This window comes from Chenopodium quinoa, unplaced genomic scaffold (genome assembly GCF_001683475.1).
Source record: "Chenopodium quinoa cultivar QQ74 unplaced genomic scaffold, ASM168347v1, whole genome shotgun sequence".
In the NCBI taxonomy this organism is placed as follows: Eukaryota; Viridiplantae; Streptophyta; class Magnoliopsida; order Caryophyllales; family Amaranthaceae; genus Chenopodium; species Chenopodium quinoa.
Window position 1 is genome coordinate 2,279,440 of NW_018743510.1, and position 17,918 is coordinate 2,297,357.

Sequence of the window (17,918 nt, forward strand, 5' to 3'; positions counted from 1 at the left end):
CCCACCTCGACCCGTCTAACCCACGAACCCAGCTCGACCCACCCACGACCCGTCTAACCCACGAACCCAGCTCGACCCACCCACGACCCGTCTAACCCACGAACCTAACCCTGGGTGTGTCCAACTTATCCGATCCAACCCACGACTCGGCCCACCCTACCCTACATGTGTCGTGCCGTGTGTCATGAAAACCCAACCCGCGACCCACCTAACCCTAACCCATCTCGCACGACTCGCACGGTGGACACCTCTACGTGCCACAATTTAATTATCGTGACCCGGTTTTATCTTTTAACGCGTTTTGACTTCTAGAAATGATAGAATGTAATACCCCATATTTTTATACGTACTTTTAATATAAATAAGTATTTCTTAAATATTTAAATAATTCGAAATGAATTATTTAGGGTTCTTCATTAATTTTAAAAGAATGATTAATTAAAAGTATATTTTTAATTATTTAATAATCTTGAAAATAATTTATTTCATGATTTAAAATAATTGGGGCATATTATTTTATAACAAGATAATTTTTAAAGTCAATGGTATTTAAGGAATGTCAAAATACTAGTTTGATTAGGAAAGAGATCATTAAGGGTAGTAAAGGAATTTTAAGTAGGAAGGATTTTGATAGGGGGTATAAATACCCATCATATGCCTAAGATGGAGTGCACCAAAGGTAAACTCTATCTCTCCTCTTATTTTCTTTTCCCCTTAATTTTTCCCCTTCCCCTTTATTTTATTCTATTTTATTTTAAATCACCACCACACACCACCACACGTCGGCGCCACCACCGGCTGGCGGCCACCACCACCACCGGCTGGCGGCCACCACCACCGGCGCACACCAGCAGCGGCGGTCACCAGGCGGGCGCGGGGCAGCTGCCAAGCCGTGGTGGTCTGTGTGCACCTCTTGAAAAAAAAAAAAAACTGTTATGATTGTTCTTTGATTTTTAATTCAATCTAGCCTTAATTTAATTATTGTTTTTGGGTTTTGTGATGACTTTATGATGTTAAATAATAAGTATTTTGTATATAAATTTTCAGATTTGGTTTTGAATTAAAAAGCCCCAAATTGAAAAACCCCAGGTTTCTAAATTAATGTATATTGATGGAATTTGATTGTGGGTGATTTAAATTATTGAAATAGGTGTTTTAAAACATAATTGCAGCAATTTTATAAGTTTTAATAATGCTGGATTTATATATAAGCTAAATTAAGTTTCTTGAAAGGATTTTTAATTACCCATTAATTGGGAATAAAAGTAAGGGTTTTAAATTAAATTTCGGATTATTTTAGAGGGTTTATGAGTGATTTAAAGAGAGTATATATTGCTCGAAATTTGTGTTAGAGAGGTATTAATACTTCTTTATAATTTTGGTTTGTAGAAGATTTCCAAGTGAGTGATTTTATTTAGTCGTGGCGATTTTGAGATCATATTCAAGGTACGTTGGCGTACTTGGTAATTATTTGAATATGTAGAAGCATGCTAGGCTTTGCTTAATTAATTCCAAGTAGTATCATGACTGGTGTTAGTTGGAAGTTGTTGATTGGATTGATGTTGGTAAATGATTTGTGATGTGTGAATTATTTGTGATGAATTGGTGATTGAGATTAATTATGTTGGCATGTTGATATGAACCACACTTTTATTATTGGCATGATAGAGAGCATGTTTAATTAAACTAAATGTTTAATTTGGTTTGGAATATGAAAAGGGAATTTTATGATGGTTTATATAATTTTTATTGATGCTATAAGCATGAGGAAGGAGCTATTTAAGTGTCTTAGTACACAGGAATAAACTATATTGCGGTGCCTATGTGCACTTAAGGTGTTTCTAACACCAAAGGATAGGATTTGCGGTACCTTATGCACTTAATGTGTTATTCAACACCGTGGTAGTTTAAAAAGGATTCCACACTTGAATTATGTGGTCACTAAATATTCAAGAATTAAATTGGTTTGTTAGATTACTTGAATGAATTGTAAGGTTTGGTTGTGTTGTGTTTGAGAGTCATCATCAAGTCTAATAATTTTTAAATGACGTAAAGTGAAAGAGATTACGCACCAAAACTCTTGGAATGCATATACCTTGAGTATGAACATATGGGGGAGTTATGGGGTTTTATATTTAACCATGACTTCTATTGGGAGTACAGGACGCTGTATTTTCCTTTTTTATTATTTGTTATGCGTAGGACGTCCAGTCACTTCATGTGACATTTGCCTACCCGGTTAGCTCCCGCTGTAGTTTACCTCAATTTATTGAGGCAGGTAGTTGGTTGGAAACCCGTTCGATGCGTAATGAAATTAAAAGGACATTAGTATTTGTCTAGTTAAGTGTCGAGTGTTTTGTATGCTTGTCTACAGGTGTAACTCGGTAAGTTGTGTGTTGATAGGATGAAAGCATGTTAGTGTGTTTTATTACGTTTATGTACTCAGCATTGCTGATTGTGTGTTTGCATGTTTGTTTGGCCTTGTCTTTACCTTGGCCCTACGACAACCCATTTCTAATGGCGAGTAGTGGGGACAAGTAGAGAGAAGCTTTTCAGGTGATGAAACATATTCATGGTGGGCATGAGTGAAGAGCGAATCACGCTTAGTTTCCATTGGTATATGATGTGTTTTATCTGCTTTAAATATTATCACTAGGTGAAAAATACAAATGGGCACTAGTTCAAAACCCCCATTTAGCACCAGTTTTGAACCGGTCCTTAATTGAGAGATGCTAAAAACCAAAATATTTCGCACCGATTCAAAATCAGTTCGAAAACTTAGATTTTGCACCGGTTCTTATTGTGAACCGGTGCGAAAGATGAAAAAAACCTTTTAGCACCGTTTCTGTTTCAAAACCGGTGCCAAAAATTTCCCAAAAAATTATTTTTTTACTTTTTTTTTCGCGTTTTTTTCACTTAAATTGTACGAAATACTTATATATAATCATAATATACATAAAACACATATATTTTCTTCAATAACTTGTAATATTACTCTAAAAAACCGAAAAAAAACCTACAAAATCAAGGTCTGGAGAAGCTGAGCCTTGATTTAACAGCCAGGTCAACTTTCCTTTTGTAAACATCCAGGCATTCCTGTTCTATCCGAAGAAGCATCTTGTTCCTTGAGATGCTAGGCTTACTTGAGAGCAGCTTCACGACACTGCTCAACAACATCGTCAAATATACATATTGCTATCCTTCTTTCTCCCGCTGTCTTGTCTTTACCCTGCATACAATGATGAAATCATGAGATGCATTCTTATGTTTGTCTTGTCTCCCACTGTTTGGAAAGAGAGCAAAGGCAAAACAAGGCCTATGTATTGCCATCAAACAAATAGCTTCTAACACATGATTTACCAGCACTAAACACACTAGTTTGTCACTTAGTTCCCTACCTTAAAAATGATCCTAAAATTATATAGCTCATGAACTGATGAGATACCTTCTGCAAGACATCAAAAGCACAAACAACAATGTTAGAGAGATGCTCTCTATAAAATATGCTAACTAACAAAGAAATTGATGAGGTAATAAATATTAAAGCATAAGCAGTTAAAAATAAGAATCTCAGACTGCTTTTCTCCAAAGTCAACTTCACAGCTCAATACATTCCATAACTTGTTGAAAAATTTCCAATCAATGAATAAAAATTAGGTGCCCAGGACGAGCTCAAGTGTTGCACATATACAAGATAAATTAAATCTTTTCAGTCATGAGCATCGTTGATCACACAGTTATAATAATTTGACATCCAGCTTTCACCAGACCACAGCTGCAGGCCTGCAGTGATATAAGGATATTACTCTTGACTTTTGTCCTAAACGGAAGATAAGATTTTCAAAAATGTATTTCCCAGAACAAAAATAAAATATTTCTTAAATATTCCTATGGCCATCCCAGAAGATTATAAAAGGGCCAATCAACTTTACTAAATCTGATTACTTTGATTTTAGGGACATTGAGAGCATATGATAGAGAAACAGTACAAAATGTAGTGATATACTCGTTCTTCACATGGTTTGACCCAAAATGTACATTCTAATCAGAAATGGACCAATTGAATAATTAGGGATCAAGCACGATCAGGTTTCAGGTTTTTTTCCCCTTTTAAAATTCATTTTTTTTAGTCCATTTGTGGTATGCTCAGTCTTGTACGCCAATCATATCAAGAAAGTACTTATCAATTCATTAGAGATTTTAATCTCAAACACATAAGTTTGCCAGAGAGGGAGGGGTCATTAACCAGAAGAAAGAATGGACATAATTAAGAGACATATTCCAAATAACATTAACCCAGGGACATTAAAAAGGACATAATCTAAGAAACTCAGGCCACACACCAACATCAATAGCAACAACAACAACATATCACAATCATACATCCCCTAGCAGCAACAGATCATAGTTCCTGGCAACCATTTATTAACAGGCAACACACAATCCTCTATCTCAGTCAACAATAAATCAGAACAACAACAATAATAAAACATTTCATAACCTAAACAGGCTAACTTCATCACACTCCTGCATTTCATAACCAAAACAGAATAGCCTCAACAGCAAAATCAGAGAAAAAAACCAGAAGTTGCCTGCATTGGTCTTTGCTGGTGAAGTGCCGAAGGAGGAACCCCACCAGGCCGTATCTGAGAGCCTGTTATCCCCGTGCTCGGCATTCCATGCATTATAGGCCTTGCCTGCAAAACATTGCCACAAACAACTGAGCATATGGTGATCACAAGGTGGTTTGTACATGAACATGATTCAAAATAAACAACTTTAAGGATTAAGCCAATTACTACACCAACTAAAAAATAGAAAACATAATTGAATGAGAAAGAGGGGAAAGAGAAGAAGGCACACCAGAGGCCTAGACATATCTAGGTCTCATAGTGGTAGCGTATAATGTGTGTATGTGTGTGTTTTGATCAATATGCCTTGGCATCAAGTTATATCGTTAGACGGAGCTCCAACAGTGAAAACAACAGCTGAACCCACCAAATCGTCCAAAGACGCAATTGCGCCACCATGAAGAGTATTCGCAGTATTCTACAATATCATCCCTAAAACAATTTCGGAGATTCAGAGTCAAATTAGAAACCCTAATTACAAAACCCAGCAAAAATTATCATAAAAATTGAAGAAAGAGAAACGAACCAAGAGACGTTGAGGAACATTGAAGGAGCGGAGAATACGACCATGTTCGATTTGATCAATGCGAAGACCATGAATGATGAAAGCTATATAATGCAAAACCACCACCACTAGACTCGTAGCAGCAGCTCACGACCCACGAAACCACCACCGCAACCACGAAACCACCACCGCACCCACGATACCACCACCACACCCAAGAACCCACCACCACTAGCACCGACCACCGTCACCATAATCACAAAGAAATAAATAAAAATCAGAAATCCTATCATATCACATTCTCACCATTAAATTCAATCAAAATTTCAGTTGTTCATCATTAATAATAAAAAAAAATCATAAAACCTAGATTTCAAATCGAAGAGCACATACCTCGAATTTGTGATTTTTGAATTGATAATTGATTCAAGTTTGTTGTTGTTGTATTTGGTTCACATTGACGGCGGCGGCGATGGTGGTTGTGCTTGGTTATGGAGAAGGAGAAGGAGATAGAAAGAGAGAAGAAAGGAAAGGGAAAGTGGCGGTTATGGAGAAGGAGATCGAAGGTGAGAGAAGGAGGTTGAGGAAGTGCTTAGAGAAAGCTCAGAAGCCCCTTCAATGGAGAATGTCGAGTACGCTTCAATGGAGGAGAGAGAGGCTGATGAGAGTGGAGGAAAGATCGAGGAATTGAAAGAGAATTATAACCGGTTTATTTTTTTATTTTTTTACAACAGCTTTCGCACCGGTTCGAACTGAACCGGTGCGATTTACTCACTTTTTGCACTGGTTTTGTTAGAACCGGTGCGAAAACTCTTTCCCTTAATCCCGTCTATTTTTTTCGCACCGGTTTTCAAAAACCGGTGCGCATTTGGAGGTGCCCATTTAGGTTTTTCTACTAGTGTATTTATTTTATTATGCTCATGAGACTAACGTAAAGGTTTTTAATATTGTTTGGTTCTAAGGGTCTACAATGATTCCAAGTTGTAGGTTAACTTTGTTTGCCTTTGTTTGAATTTTTAAAATTGACTTGTTTTTAAATGGTTTTAAAGATAGTCTTCTACTGTGTGAGTCTTTGATAATTGCCTTAGCCGTTTTCACGGTGACAGTAATGTCTTAGATTTTCCTACTACGTATTTTAAAACGGAAAAATTTGGTGTTTAAAGGAAAGGAATTTCTAGGGTGTTACAAAGTGGTATCTTGGAGCTTAGGTTGAATTGAGATTTTTTGTTACCACTAAAGCTAAAAACGTATTTTAAAGTGTTTTGTTTTAAACTTGGCCAAATGTTTATTTAAGTAAGTTATTTTAAAAGAGGGTTATTTTCATTTATTTTAATTTTTGGAAATCGGAAAAATTTATTTATTTAGTTTTTTTTAGAAAATCCGAATTTTTTTTTATTATTTTTTTTAAACTGAACATCCAAATTTTTTTATTTATTAGAAGTGTCCGAATTTTTTTTTAAGTGGCCGAATGTTTTGGTTTTTTCGGAAAATTAATTTCGAAAATTAATTTTAAAAATAAGGAGTAAAAAAAAAAAATTTTAGTTTGTTCATTTTGCAAGAAAGCAAGGATTGAGGTAAGTATTATGTGTTAAAAGCTTTTAAAAGCATGTTGGTAGCTTAGGTAGGAAAGAATTTGGGCATATAAGTTAGAAATAATCATGTTCTTGTATGCATTAAATTTTAGGTTGTGATGTTTGATCATGTGGATTGATTAATTGAAAGCATGTGATTATATGATTAGAATAAGTGAAATTGTTTGATTGAACATTGAACCTAATTCATGCAAGAACTGTATTGTTATTATTTTTGGGGGAAATGAATTCTTTTCTAAACCTTTTCCTTTTCAGGATGCCAATTCTTCCTAGTAATCTTTCCCAAATTGGTACACTAATCAAGAACGACTATGAGCATCCGTTTGACTATGTCAACAAAATTCAATTCTATTGTTCCCACATGAGCAATGTCCTAGGAGACAAGCATTATGATCTTCCTGATCGAGTTTCTACTATAGTCATTCATTGTCTTCCAGATGAACCTCCATATCTTGCTGTTAAATCAAAGTTCTCTAATTTCTATTTACCAGGGGACATTCCAAACTACTCTAAATATAAAAATTTCTATGGACAGTGGTACCCTAATTACAAATACTTAATTTCTTACCTTGTTAAAGTTGAGAAAGATCATTGTCATCACTTAAATATTCCATATCCCAACCATTACTATAATATTCCGGCAGGGAATAATTCCCCTTCCACTAGTCATCAGTCAGCAAATTCTTCTCCCACTCAGGGTAACCACACAGGGACAGGTGGAGGGCAGGAAGGAGGAAAGATGATGGAAGAGAGTAACCACACTGTTGATAGTTCCATATGGAAATTCCAAATCCAAATCCACCTCACTCCAATTATAATTGATATTTCAAATTTGATGATGAGGAAGACGAAGAGTTTGTTCAAGTAGAGCAAGAACCAGAGTCACCTGAACCAATGGAGGAAGAAGATGACCCTGAATTCGATTCTAGAAGCTACAAACAATCTACCTACAAGAGGGACAATGTTCGAAAGGACTAGATTTTTGTAGTTTCATCTCTTTTAAGATTCTTAGATTCGTTTCCGCATTTTAATTATTTCAGTTCCAGTAAAGCAATAAGTGGCCTCTAGGCGAAAAATACAAATGGGCACCGGTTCAAAACCCCCATTTCGCACCGATTTTGATTTGGCCCTTACTTGAGGGATGCCAAAAACCAAAAGATTTCGCACCGGTTCAAAACCGGTGCGAAAACTTAGATTTTGCACCGGTTCTTGTTGTGAACCGGTGCGAAAAATGGCCCAAACAAATAAAAAAAAAAACATTTTAGCACCCGTTCTTGCTGTGAACCGGTGCGAAAAATGGCCCAAAAAAATAAAAAAAATGCCCTAATTTTTTTTTTTTTTTACTTAAATTGATATATAAACACTAACATATATATAAAGTTACATATTTTCATTAAAAAAGGCTGTAATATTACAATTTTCATCCAAAAAAATAAAATATAAAATAAAATAACATACAAGGTTACATAATCACCTGTTGTATATTTATTAAGTTGGACCAATGTTTGAGCTCCATAAAGACTAGAAAAGGAAGGAAGGAAATAATCACACAAACAGTAGAAGTTTTATAAATTCATGCCAATAGATTATGAAACAAAACAGGCAACATATACGTGGCAATATGCAGACTTATGTATAGCTTTAATGATAATCAACAGGAGCTGGTGCTTCTTTCAGATGCCTCCCCTGAAAGTGCAAATCCTGTATGGCGAAAACATATACTTCATCAGTTCTACACCAATTAAAGAGTTACATGGTAAGTTGATAACAGAATACTGCCATAGCTGATCAGGTGACAAAAGGCAGATGTCTAAATGCAAAATTATCTGACAAAAGACAGGAAGACAGTTCATAAGTAGGCCCATGGATCAGTAAAACAAGTAATAATTTCAGTACTCACAGAAGCAAAATGGTTGACATCACGATGGTGAGCTTCGTCAGCATGGATCACAGTCATAACATCCTTCAAAGTAGCATTCTTTGGCAGCCTCCAGTAGTCAATGGCAGTAGCAGGAGCGCACACATTTTCAATCGCACCACTGTCTATGTCCTTAAGATACTCTGTGTATGAATGAATTGCCTCTTCTTCCAAGTAACCAACCACTCTGTGTGCCAGCTTAAGGGAAAGCAAATAGAGTACAAAATAACAGTTGAAGAAAACTCCCTGCACAGCGAGAACCTAAAGCCTGTCATACCATTTAGGCTGCACCAATTTATAATCTATCATTATCACCACTTCCTCCAGAAAGACACAGATGCAACAAGTTCAGACACTATGAATACCAGATTTGAAGGAGATATCTTCTGAACAGACAACTTGATAAGGTGATAATGCCACGGTATGCTCACCAATTTATAATCTATCACTATTACAATTATCAATCACTGAACATAAAATCAAGCAGAAAAACGAATCACCTTGTCATTACCCAGACAGCCACAGTACTTGAGCTTCTCCACATAGATGTATTAGAATCATAGACAGTCACAGAAAAACAAATTTTGCAGCATAGAATCATGTTGCATGATATATTAGAAGCACCTTTCAGATTATAATTCACCTATCAAAGTACATTGAGAAGAAAGCAGTAGAAAATAGGAAGGCAAGAAGCGTATTAGTACAATGCCAGACTTGTTTTCAACACAAAATAGCACAAGGCAGCATCAAAATACTAAGGCAATGCCACTTATGGATCTATGACAGAAGGGACTGTTTTGAGTTAAACTTATCAAGATGTTCCCGCTCACTTACAGCTAGAAGTTATCGATTTATAGATTATCTGCTGGATTAAAGCATGTGCAATGCAAGGCACTGACTAACAGACTCGCCAATACTGAAAGCAAAAATAAGTGCAACATACACAAATGAGGGCAAAATGAACCAAGGATTATCAATAAATTGACCCTCAATCAACAAAGTTACAATATGGAAAATTTAAGCTACCGACTCTTCAACCATCAAATTTCCAACAAGCAAAAGCTTTAATACTCATGAAAGAACAAAGGTTATAGGAACTCACAGGAAACGAAGCAATAAGTGGGTATAAATTCTTATCAGCAAAGTAGGTGACTTGATGGGGAGTGCCCTTCAATGGAATCTAACAAAAAAATAAATCTAGTTAGCTCATAGATATAATAAATAATTTTATGCATTATAACATACAAACTTCTGAGTTGTAAAAAAAAAAAAGAGGAAAACTGTTACTTTCTGCATGGGCCAGTAATTGTCATAACTCAGTCCAGATGGCAGCTGGCAAATTTTAAGCACACCCTACCACATAGAAGTGAAAAAGTAATATCAGTCAAGTGCCACAAAAGTTAGGATTATCAACTAATGTGCCAAATGTGAGGATATAACCTGTGAGGTCACGTATATAAATCCATGATTGCAATTCACATTGTGAAGAACTGTGAATGCGACAATGGACCCATGAACTGAGATACCTTCTGCAAGACATCAAAAGCACAATCAGCAGTGTTAGAGAGATGCTCTTTATAAAATATGCTAACTAACAACGAAATTGATGAGGTAATAAATATTAAAGCATAAGCAGTTAAAAATAAGAATCGCAGACTACTTTTTTCCAAAGTCAACTTCACAGCTCAATTTTTATTTTTTCATGGCATTTGTTAGCTCAAATATCATGAAATTAATAACATAACCAAATCCATGGTTCCAAGAGTTCCCTTATAGCCAAGATAAGGGATGCATACACTAATACACAACAGTTTCCCTTAAAATAAGTCTTTATTAATATGAAATGCAAATTAATTTCCCGTTTAATTGACTCTTTTAATTTTTTATTAGAGGTTAAGAACTTTCCATAGGTAAATCTTGTTGACTGGTGATAAATTTTGAGCTAAAGGCTATAGATAGACTTTCTAAGCTTCTTCCCTCTTTCATTCTCTCAGCCAGAATTTTGAATTATACATAAAGTGGAAGAGATTTTAGGTCTCTATCACTAAAATGTTTTCTACACCATTTGTGGCAAGACTTCTCTATCACTTGTTAATGAATTCATATTATATAAACCATATTAATCATCACCTTGAATCTCAAGAAAACAAGAACAATGCATTTAAAACAATAATAAAAAAAAAAAAGCTAAAGGTTTAGCAAAGAAGTAGCTAGCTTAGCATACCTCAATTGGCTCAATATGCCAAGAAGAGGGAACAACAGCCAGATGCCTTGATCTCATCCTCACAGTAACCCTCCATATTAGCCTTCATCTCAAAAGAAAAGGGTGGTCTTTGAATACTTGAGCGCTGCACGGAAAGACTAACAGCATAACAACAATAATATAATTTCACAGCAAAAGTTCATATGAAATATTGTAGCAAAATAATAAGTGAGTGTAGTTTGTCCTGATACACACATTATTGCAACAGGATGTAAGAAGAGAAAAAAAATTCATAGATCTCCAAAGTAGATACAAAGCTGACAGAGTAAGTAGCAACCATGTTGGGATGCAATTCTTTGTATGATTCCTAACTGGAGATTATACTCTCCCGCAGGACTGCAAGTAGTTTACCAGCATTAAAATGCTGTTAAACATGAGGCAGAAATCTGTCCAAAGCAATCTGTTCATAATACCATTTCAAAAATCAGACATACAATCACGCAAAATAGTCTAGCTTAACACTTGGACACGTATATGTGTCTAATATAATTAAGTACCCAAGTCCAAATAAAATGCAAATTGCTTTAAATTTCTTTAATGTCCAAATCCTCCCCAAAACCACAATCATTCTTCACTGCGATCAAGATAGAAACAATATGTAAGAAAAATTATGTGCATTAAGACAAGTAAAAACAGCCTAAAACAGTATATGACCTTGTGATTGATATAATTCTATACTTTATGGAAGACATAATCAAGACTTGTGACAAATAGATAGAGGGAGAAAACATCAAATCTGCAATTGATCGAGACAGAGGTATTAATAGGTAGAGCATGATTAAACTTTGTACTAGAAGTTTAAAGGCAGCCATTACATTACCAAAATCAACTCCCCACTCAGCACATTGTTCATAAAGCGATAGTAAAAATGCTCATTTGCATTTCTTAAGAAAAATTATGTGCACTAAGACAGGTTAAAACAGCCTAAAACAGTATATGACCACTCAACATTTCTTAACTTTCATCCCTATATCATTTGCATTTCTTCCATTCTCAATATAAGCAGCTCCCTTGCGCATGAACAACTCCACAAACTAAATATATCAACAAGTAACATCACAATTTCACAAACTATTTACTAACACACTAGCCCTTATAAATAACAAGTTCACATAAGATCAAACACCTAAATCAGATCAAAACCCTAAAAAACAAAAAACTCCCAATAGCAATAGTAATCAATCAGCAATATGATAAATTAAATTGAAAAAAATATGGCAAGAAAAATCATACCAAGGAACCAAATTCATGGGTAGAATTAGATACAAGAACTGGAGGAATTAGCATAGCATGACCAGACCACCTTTGATTAACCCAATACGAAGTGTTATAATCTTCAGCAATCACCAAAATTTTATCTTGATGTACACTAATCAACCAATTGTTCAAAAATTCAAAGTAAGGTTCACTAACTTTACAAACAATGACAGTCCCATTTCGCCCAACAAACGAAATAGCTTCTTCGAGGGAGTAATTTCGCCATTTAGACTGAAAAGCAAAGTTGGTATTTGGGAAAGAACGAAGGAAAATGCTACAAATTGCCTACTCCATACTTAGATAGCACGATTATTATGAACAATAATCAACATTAAAATGTAATAACTATAAATAACACAATCGCCTTCATCAAATTAACTCTAGAATTTCAAACTTGTTCAATTCAAATTGAATCTTTAAAATAAAGATAGAGAGATTACTTAGACCAGATCTATGCAGAAGACATTGATAAAGGAAAGATTTGGAGGAGCAGAGAAGAATGTGACGGCGAAGAGTGACGATAGTGGTAGAGTCGTGGAGAGCAGGTGAAGCGTGAGGGTGATAGTGGGTCATGAGAACCTCGAAGCGGCTCCGGTGAGGATGACGGTGACTGGGAAAGTCGCGGCTCCTCAAAATTGGGTCAAAATCGCAGCCCTTATAGAAGATGAAGAAGAATGAAGGAGGAGAGAGAAGCTAAGGTAGGTGAGAGAGGAGGAGATTTCGAGGAAAGAGAAAGAAAGAAGATATTTCAGTTTTTTTTTCATAGCATTCGCACCGGTTCGAACCGTACCGGTGCGATAAACTCATTTTTCCCACCGGTTTGGTTCAAACTGGTGCGAAAACTCTTTCCCTCAATCTCGCCTATTTTTTTTCGCACCGATTTTTAAAAATCGGTGCGCATTATGCGGTGCTCATTTAAGTTTTTCTGCTAGTGGGCATGTCCATAGTGAGTCAGTAAACTTATGTAGTTGCATAAGTTACTTAAACTCATTTTATTTCAGTATTCCATTTATTTTCTTACTCAGCAATAAAATTCCATTTATTTCTATGTCAATTAATTTATTTTATTGACAAATCATTCATTTTGTTTCCAAATAATTTATTTCGTATCACTACTCCATTAAGCCATTCCTTATTAAAAAATAATCCAATGATTTATTTCTAAACTTAGGGAATTCATGAGAATTATTTTTATTTATAAATGTGATGCTTTATTAAATGTGTGGTTGGTTAGCAATCAATATTTGGTTGACAAAGCTACGAATTTTGGGAATTTTAAATTCCAATTTGTTAGCTTGAAATTTAATGTGTATATGTCAAGGGTGTGAATTAGTTGGATGAGTGTCTAACTTGAGAGCTAGCTAGAACCGTTTTTAATAAAGACCCCTTTGTGTTAATTCAGGCAAAGAAGAATGACAGGAGGGAGTGGTAACAACAATGATGGTGGAGAGTTGAGTGAAGTTGTGAGACAATTGGCAGCTGTTGCTCAACAGTTGGCAAGAAATTCAACCAATAATGGAGATGCTCAGGGAGAACTGTTAAAGAAGGTGGCGTAGAGCAAGCCACCAACCTATCAAGGAGAACCTGATCCAACTATACTGGAAAACTGGTTGAGGGAGTTTGAGAAACTGTTCGGGGCAGTGGGGTGTCCAAAGAACTCAAAGGTAGGTTGTGCTACCTACTACCTTAGGGGTGAGGCTGACCTTTGGTGGCAGCAAACTGAAGCTACCATTAGGGCAATACCTGGATTTGACTGGACTATGTTTCAGGAGAAGATTAGGGATAAGTTTTACCCTAGCTTCTTACAGAAACAAAAAGCTAAGGAATTTGCCAACCTTGTGATGGGGAAAATGACAGTCACCGAATATTATACCAAGTTAGTTGAGTTGTCACGATTTGCTAAGGAGTCTGTTTCTACAGAGAAGTCTAAGGCTAGGAAGTTTGAGAGTGGCCTGACTATGGATTTGCAGTTAAAACTGTATGGTCAAGTTTTTGAGACCTTGGATGAGGTGTACGGTAGGGTTGCACATCTTTATGCGCTGGAACTGAAGAAAAGGAAAGAGTTAGCTGATATGGAAGGGAAAGAAAAGAGAAAGGAGATGAGCCAACATTCTGGAAACCCACAAGGTAACCAAAACAACTTTAAGAAGCAAAGGTACAACCATAACAACAATAACTTTGGTAACAACAATAATTTCCAAGTAACAATCGTCATGGAGGACGAAATTTTAATGGTGGAGTTAAGAACTCTACCCAGGGAAATAACAGGGGAGCAAGGCATTTCTACTGTAGGAGGTGTAAGAACGATCACCCTGGTAAGGATTGTGATGGAAATTTGGTTACTTGTCATGCTTGCAACAAGTTAGGACACATGGAGTATGAATGTTTCTCCAAGGATCCTAACTGAAACAAATAGAATAATAATCAAGGAGGGGCTCAAAGAAACTTTCAAGGGAGTAACAACTATTCTAGGAATAAGGGAGCACAACAGAATGCGGAAAAAACCAACAATAATAATGGAAACAACCAACAGAAAGGTGGAGTTGCAGGAAAGTTGAATGTTATGAGTAGGCATGAGGCTAATTCCATGAGAGATGTCATCACTGGTACCTGTTCTATCAACTATATTCCTATTAAAGTCTTATTTGATTTTGGTGCGACTTTTTCTTTCATTTCAAAGGCCATTGTTTCAAAATTATAAAACTGTTTGAAAACCGTAGATGAGGTAGATTTGCCTATAGTTATTCCTACGGGTGGGGTAGTAAAATGTAACAAGACCTTTAGAAATGTACCTTTAGAGATCGAAGGAAAGGTGTTTTTGTCGGATCTTATTGAATTCGGATTGAGTGACTTTGATGTCATTTTTTGGGAATGGATTAGTTGAGTAAGTACAGTGCAGAGATTTATTGTCGATCGCAAAAGGTAAAAATGAGTACAATTGATAACGAATTGGTAACATATTGGATGCATGGTGAAACCAAGTGCCCAAGGATCATATCTTTGCTATTGGCAAAGTATATTAAGAAGGGGCATCCAGTATATTTTTGTAGTGTGAGAAATATGGAACACGAAGAGACAACTAAGCCTGAGAATATAGAAGTAGTAGGTGAATTTCTGGACGTGTTTCCAGAAGAGATTCATGGAATGCCACCCAAAAGAGTGATTGATTTCACAATAGAGCTAGTTCTAGGAACAACACCAATTTCCAAGGCACCTTACCGCATGGCACCTGCAAAAATGAGTGAGTTGAAGGAGCAATTGCAGGATTTGTTAGAAAAGGGAAATACAAGACCTAGTGCATCGCCTTGGGGTGCGTAAGTATTATTTGTGAAGAAGAAAGATGGGAGTATGAGGTTATGTATTGATTATAGGGAGTTGAATAAGTTCACCATAATGAACAAGTACCCTTTACCTAGGATTGATGATCTATTTGACTAGTTGAGAGGCGCAACTGTGTTTTCTAAGATTGATCTGAGGTCTGGATACCATCAACTTAGGATCACAGATGAAAATATCCCCAAGACTGCATTTAGAACAAGATATGGGCATTATGAGTTCACAGTAATGCCTTTTGGATTGACGAATGCTCCAGCAATTTTTATAGATTTGATGAATAGGGTGTTTCATCCATTTATGGACAAGTTTGTGGTAGTGTTCATAGATGATATACTGGTGTATTCGAAAAGTAAAGAAGAACATGTAGAACATTTGAGGGCAGTTCTACAAACACTAAGGGAAAACAAGCTTTATGCAAAGTTCTCTAAGTGCGAGTTTTTGTTGGAGAAAGTGGTATTTTTAGGCCATTTCGTGTCTAAAGATGGGGTAGAAGTAGATCCAGCAAAGATTGAGGTAGTGAAGGGTTGGCCTACACCAAAAACAATGTCTGATGTTAGGAGTTTCCTAGGTTTAGTAGGGTATTACAGGCGTTTCGTGAAAGATTTCTCGAAGATTGCTAAACTTATGACCTCTCTAATGAAGAAAGATAAGAAGTTCGATTAGGATGACAAGTGTGAGGAGGCATTCCAACTCTTGAAACAAAAGCTAATCACAGCGCCAGTGCTTACACTGCCAGATGATAGTGGTATTTATGATGTATACAGTGACGCATCTAAGAATGGTTTAGGATGTGTACTTATGCAAAATGGGAAGGCGATTGCGTATGCATCAAGGCAATTAAAGACTCATGAAGTAAATTACCCTACTCATGATTTAGAACTAGCTGCAATCATTTTTGCGCTAAAGATTTGGAGGCACTATTTGTATGGAGTGAAATGTAGGATTTATATAGACCACAAGAGTATGAAATACATTTTCACTCAAAGAGATTTAAACTCACGCCAAAGAAGATGGTTAGAGTATACGAAAAATTATGACTTAGACATACAATATCATGAGGGGAAAGCAAATGTAGTCGCAGATGCTCTAAGTCGTAAAACCAGTCATGGACTAAATACTTTAATCGTGGCTGATGAGTTATGTAGGGAAATGAGGAAAATGAATCTAGAAGTGGTAGAATGGGGAGTGCCAGTAGGCATACTTGCGAATCTGAGTATTCAACCAACAATATTTGATGAGATAAGATAAAATCAAGCACGGGATGTAAAGCTGGATAGGATTTGTGAGAAAATAAAGCAAGGAAAAGCCATGGATTTCAAAATCCATGAAGATGGGAGTTTAAGGTACAAGGGTTGTTTGTGTGTACCACAAAAGTGTGAGGAGGTAAAGAGAAAGTTGATGGAAGAGGGTCATAATACCCCATACTCAGTACACCTAGGAGGGGACAAGCTATATAAAGATCTGAAAAAAGGTGTATTGGTGGCCGAGAATGAAGAAGAAAGTTGTGAAATTTGTGGCAAAGTGTCTAACTTGTCAGAAAGTAAAGATAGAACACAAAAGACCGTAAGGGACTGTGTAACCATTGATAAACCCTGGATGGAAATGGGATTGTATTTCAATGGACTTTGTGACTTGCCTCCCAAAGACAAAGAATGGAAATGACACCATTTGGGTAGTGGTGGATAGACTTACAAAATCTGCAGTGTTTATACCAATGAAGGAGACCTGGAAGATGGAGCAACTTGCAAAAGCTTACATCAAATATGTTGTGAGATTACATGGAGTTCCAAAAGATATTGTGTCTGATAGAGATTCTAGGTTTCTATCAAAGTTTTGGAATAGTGTGCAGGAAAACTTTGGCACTACACTTAAGATGAGTACGACATTTCACCCTGCCACAGATGAAACTGAGAGAACCATTCAAACCTTGGAAGACATGTTGAGGGCTTGTGTTATAGATTTCCAAGGGGGATGGGAAGATAGCTTGGACTTAATTGAATTTTCCTATAATAATAGCTACCATGAAAGCATTGGCATGGCTCCATTTGAGGCACTATATGGAAGGAAATGTCGTAGTCCAATTTTTTGGAATGACATCAGTGAAATAATGATATTAGGGCCTCAAATGATCGAGGATACAGTTAAGCAAGTAAAGGAAATTCAAACTAAGATTCAAGCGGCACAAGATCGCCAAAAGAGCTACGCGAATTTGAAGCGTAGAGAGGAGGGATTTGAGGTTGGTGACAAAGTATTATTAAAGGTGTCACCAATGAAAGGTGTAATGAGATTTGGAAAGAAGGGAAAGCTTAGCCCAAAGTATATTGGCCCATATGAAATACAGCAAAAAATAGGCAAAGTAGCTTATAGACTAGCCTTACCTATGGAGCTAAGCACAGTGCATGATGTATTTCATGTA

The 17,918-nt window shown here is 36.3% G+C and overlaps 1 protein-coding gene across 3 annotated transcripts; it reads right to left on the bottom strand.

Moving 5' to 3' along the window:
* Positions 1–8,132: 8,132 nt before the first annotated feature.
* LOC110739713 (ubiquinol oxidase 2, mitochondrial-like) lies at positions 8,133–13,025 on the bottom strand. Of its 3 annotated transcripts, none has more exons than XM_021920180.1 (7): positions 12,607–13,025; positions 10,871–11,309; positions 10,087–10,175; positions 9,934–9,999; positions 9,749–9,826; positions 8,629–8,892; positions 8,133–8,429 (listed from the first exon to the last, which is right to left on the bottom strand). In XM_021920180.1, the coding sequence occupies exons 4-7, from the start codon at positions 9,940–9,942 to the stop codon at positions 8,370–8,372; spliced, it is 411 nt and encodes a 136-aa protein (XP_021775872.1). In that variant the 5' UTR covers positions 9,943–9,999; positions 10,087–10,175; positions 10,871–11,309; positions 12,607–13,025; the 3' UTR covers positions 8,133–8,369. The 3 variants fall into 3 exon arrangements, with proteins under 3 accessions (XP_021775872.1, XP_021775873.1, XP_021775874.1); XM_021920181.1 differs by having other exon boundaries at positions 12,143–13,025; XM_021920182.1 differs by having other exon boundaries at positions 10,871–11,007; positions 11,187–13,025.
* Positions 13,026–17,918: the final 4,893 nt, after the last annotated feature.

Coding starts and splice junctions, on each gene's coding strand:
- LOC110739713 (XM_021920180.1), bottom strand. Junction 8,893..9,748: donor CACTTATTGCTTCGTTTCCT/GTGAGTTCCTAT, acceptor CTCGCTGTGCAG/GGAGTTTTCTTCAACTGTTA. Junction 8,430..8,628: donor ATGTCAACCATTTTGCTTCT/GTGAGTACTGAA, acceptor TTCGCCATACAG/GATTTGCACTTTCAGGGGAG.